Source organism: Conger conger, chromosome 12 (assembly GCF_963514075.1).
Source record: "Conger conger chromosome 12, fConCon1.1, whole genome shotgun sequence".
NCBI classification, from domain to species: Eukaryota; Metazoa; Chordata; class Actinopteri; order Anguilliformes; family Congridae; genus Conger; species Conger conger.
In genome coordinates, this window is record NC_083771.1 from 46,525,045 (window position 1) to 46,529,546 (window position 4,502).

Below are 4,502 nucleotides of genomic sequence, written 5' to 3' on the forward strand. Positions count from 1 at the left end.
GTCTGTCCAGGGGCCCCTTCCTCAGTGTCAGGCCCCTGTGTGTCTGTGCAGGGGCCCCGTCCTCAGTGTCAGGCCCCTGTGTGTCTGTGCAGGGGCCCCGTCCTGAGTGTCAGGCCCCTGTGTGTCTGTCCAGGGGCCCCGTCCTCAGTGTCAGGCCCCTGTGTGTCTGTGTAGGGGCCCCATCCTGCATGTCAGGCCCCTGTGTGTCTGTCCAGGGGCCCCGTCTTGAGTGTCAGGCCCCTGTGTGTCTGTCCAGGGGCCCCTTCCTCAGTGTCAGGCCCCTGTGTGTCTGTGTAGGGGCCCCATCCTGCATGTCAGGCCCCTGTGTGTCTGTCCAGGGGCCCCGTCTTGAGTGTCAGGCCCCTGTGTGTCTGTTTAGGGGCCCCTTCCTCAGTGTCAGGCCCTTGTGTGTCTGTCCAGGGGCCCCATCCTCAGTGTCAGGCCCCTGTGTGTCTGTCCAGGGGCCCCATCCTCAGTGTCAGGCCCTTGTGTGTCTGTGCAGGGGCCCCATCCTCAGTGTCAGGCCCTTGTGTGTCTGTGTAGGGGCCCCGTCCTCAGTGTCAGGCCCTTGTGTGTCCGTGCAGGGGCCCGTTCCTGGTGGCCATGGGGAAGTCGTGGCACCCTGAGGAGTTCACGTGTGCGCACTGCGGTGCCTCCCTGGCGGAGTGCGGCTTCACGCAGGAGGGCGGGGCCGTGCACTGTGAGCGCTGCTACGAGGAGCTCTTCGCCCCGGAGTGCGCCCGCTGCCACGGGAAGGTCCTGGGGGTGAGGACCACACTGCTCACGCTAGGTTTTTAAAACAGCTGGGAGCTGGTTCACCAGTTCAGACCAGCCCCCAGCTCAACATGGTTTAGCTGGTTCACCGGTTCTGAAGAGGCTCCCAGCTCGACATGGTTTGATCAGCTCAAACTATGTTTTGAAGCAGCTGGTAGCTGGTTATCCAGCTCATGCCCAGCTAGACCAGCTTTATGATCTGCTTGACCAGCATAATTGTAAAGTTGGTCCTAAAGCTGGCCTAGCAGAATCCCAAACTTTCCCTCCCTCCCCTCTCTTTTTGCCTGTTTTATCGTTAAAATGGTAAATGGTAAATGGTTGACATTTATATAGCGCCTTTATCCAAAGCGCTGTACAATTGATGCTTCACATTCACCCATTCATACACACTTACACACCAATGGCGATTGGCTGCCATGCAAGGCACCGACCAGCTCGTCAGGAGCATTTGGGGGTTAGGTGTCTTGCTCAGGGACACTTTGACACAGTCCGGGGGGGGGATCGAACCGGCAACCCTCCGACTGCTCTTACTGCCTGAGCCATGTCGCTCCCCAGAATAAAACCTAGATTGTTTTTGACTCATGAAGGTATAGCTCAACACAAAGCAGACGTTCTACAGGCAGACAGGCGTCATTTTCCATTCCACGAACTGAACAGAAACAGAACAGACGTTGGGACTACATAAATAATAATTTTGTAATTTACGTACATTATTCTTTTTTGTTTTATTTGTTGCACTCTTTGTTGAGTGTTATTTATTTTATTTTTTTTCCGTCATGGTAGTAATGTGGTAAAAGGGTTCCATCACTTCCTTCCCTCTGGGAGAGGGTGAGTGTCAGTGTCAGTGTCGGTCATCTCCTCAGGAGGGGAAGTTCAGGAGCGATGGTGGAGTTGTGCGATGGCTTTTCCCAGACCCACTGTACTCTGACTCTTCATTGCACTCGTATGATGCTGCATTACCTGCAGGTGCAGGTGCAGCCAGTAATGTGATGCATGTCATGAAATGTATTCTGTCAGTGTAGCAGTACGGGTGACCTGTGCATGTTGAAGTTTCCCTGGGCAAGACACCTCACCCCCTGTTGCTGGTTGGTGCCTTGCATGGCAGCCTATCGTCATTGGGTGAATGAGAGGCATTAATTGTAAAGCCTGTTGGATAAAAGCACACATACAGTATGTATTGTGTGACTGTATTGCATTTTGTGTATTGTAAAGGTCACTGTATGTCCGTCTGACCTCACAGGAAGTGATTAACGCCCTGAAGCAGACCTGGCATGTGGACTGCTTCCTCTGCACGTCCTGCAAGCAGCCAATCCGGGACAGGACCTTTCACCTGGAGGAGGGGCAGCCCTACTGCGAGAGAGGTGTGGACCCACAGGTCTGGGGGAGGGGGGGGGGGGGGAGTAGAGTACAGTTGATTAGGGGTTAAGGGCCCAACTGCTGTGCAGATCTTATTGTCGCTACACTGGGGCTTGAACCACCAACCTTCCGGGTCCCAGTCATGTCCCTTAGCCACTAGGCTACAGGCTGCCCATAATCACTGAGTGTATATGCAGCAGTATGAATGGATAACGTAAAAAAACTGGGTAAGAGTAATGTAATGAACTGTGTCCCAATAACTCAGACATGAAGATAATATGAAGATAATAATCTTTCACAGATTATAATGAATCTGATCTTTCACAGATTATAATGAATCTTATCTTTCACAGATTATAATGAATCTTATCTTTCACAGATTACAATGAACCTGATCTTTAACAGATTATTACGAATCTGATCTTTCACAGATTATAATGAACCTGATCTTTCACAGATTATAATGAATCTGATCTTTCACAGTTTATTATAAATCTTGTCTTTCACAGATTATAACGAATCTGGTCTTTCACAGATTATAACGAATCTGGTCTTTCACAGATTATAATGAATCTGGTCTTTCACAGATTATAATGAATCTGGTCTTTCACAGATTATAATGAATCTGATCTTTCACAGATTATAATTAATCTGATCTTTCACAGATTATAAAGAATCTGATCTTTCACAGATTATAATGAATCTGATCTTTCACAGTTTATTATAAATCTGGTCTTTCACAGATTATAACGAATCTGGTCTTTCACAGATTATAATGAATCTTATCTTTCACAGATTATAATAGCCTCTTCTCCACCAACTGCCACGGCTGTGACTTCCCCATCGAGCCGGGAGACCAGTTCCTAGAGGCGCTGGGGTGGAGCTGGCACGACACCTGCTTCGTGTGCGCGGTATGTGTGTGTGTGTGTGTGTGTGTGTGTGTGTGCTGTATGTGTGTGTGTGTGTGTGTGTGTGTGTGTGTGTGTGTGTGAGTGTGTGAGTGTGAGTGTGAGTGTGAGTGTGAGTGTGTGTGAGTGTGAGTGTGTGTGAGTGTGAGTGTGAGTGTGAGTGTGAGTGAGTGTGTGTGTGTGTGTGAGTGTGTGTGTGTGTATGTGTGTGAGTGTGTGTGTGTGTGTGTGAGTGTGTGTGTGTGTGTGAGTGGGTATGTGTGTGTGAGTGTGAGTGTGAGTGTGAGTGTGTGTGTGAGTGTGTGTGTGTGTGTGAGTGTGAGTGTGAGTGTGAGTGTGAGTGTGAGTGTGAGTGTGAGTGTGAGTGTGTGTGTGTGCTGTATGTGGGGAGTGTGTGTGTGTGTGTGTGTGTGTGTGTGTGTGTGTGCTGTATGTGGGGAGTGTGTTTGTGTGTGCTGTATGTGGGGAGTGTGTGTGTGTCTGTGTGCTGTATGTGGGGAGTGTGTGTGTGTGTGTGTCTGTGTGCTGTATGTGGGGAGTGTGTTTGTGTGGTATGCCTGTATGTGGGGAGTGTGTGTGTGTCTTTGTGCTGTATGTGGGGAGTGTGTGTATGTGTGTGTGTGTGCAGACTACACTGATTTATGGTAGTTGCAAATCTAAGTCTGATTTATGTTATGTTTTATGTTAGTCTAAGTATGTTAATCTGAGGTCTGATTTCATTAGTGTCAGGTCTGATTAAAGTTAGTCTCAGGTGTGTGTCTAATTTGTGTTAGTCCTATGGCTGACTTTGTTTATTTGTCTTAGGCGTGAGTCTACAGGTGTGCATCTGGCCTAAATTTGTGTCTGTCTCAGGTTTGCAGCACTGATCTGCGAGGCCAGGGTTTCTACTCCAAAAAGGAAAAGCCACTGTGCAAGAAACACGCCCATACTGTCAACATCTGACCAATCAGAGAGAGGAACACGGCCGTACTGTCATCATCTGACCAATCAGAGAGAGGAATACGGCCATACTCTCAACATCTGTCCAATCAGATTGATAAAAATATGGCCACAGTTTCAGCGTTCAGAAAGAGAAACATGCCCTCATCTGACCAACCAAAGAAAGAGAAGATGTCGTCTTTAAATCCTCCAGAGTTTATTTTGCTACGCATGTGTATGTACACTGTGCGGTTATGGGTATGGTGTTTAGCTTAATCTTTTTTGCTGTTTGACACTGTTTTTTCACTGCTGTGGTTGTTTCAGTGAGGGTACAGGGTGGTTTCATCCTGGTTGGCTTGCGTTCTGCAGACGATTGCTTTTGTTTGGATACCTTGTGAAAACTCCCGCCTGCTTTTCATATATACCGTTTGTGTAAATGCGTTTATGCACCAGAGTGTGTAATGTAGGCATATGTGCGTGCTGATTTTATAGGAACCACATCTCCCTGAGGTGCAGAGAGTTTTATAAACACTCCTGTTGATCGTG

The 4,502-nt window shown here is 48.4% G+C and overlaps 1 protein-coding gene across 2 annotated transcripts in view; it reads left to right on the forward strand.

Annotated features, from left to right (window-relative positions):
• LOC133142182 (PDZ and LIM domain protein 5-like) overlaps positions 1-4,502 on the forward strand; it is a 49,814-nt gene extending 45,312 nt beyond the window's left edge. For both annotated transcript variants that reach the window (XM_061263241.1, XM_061263242.1), the window contains exons 10-13: positions 585-765; positions 2,015-2,135; positions 2,926-3,041; positions 3,891-4,502. In XM_061263241.1, the coding sequence (XP_061119225.1) occupies positions 585-765; positions 2,015-2,135; positions 2,926-3,041; positions 3,891-3,980 (508 nt within the window). In that variant the 3' untranslated portion in view covers positions 3,981-4,502. The remainder of the gene's footprint in view (positions 1-584; positions 766-2,014; positions 2,136-2,925; positions 3,042-3,890) is intronic.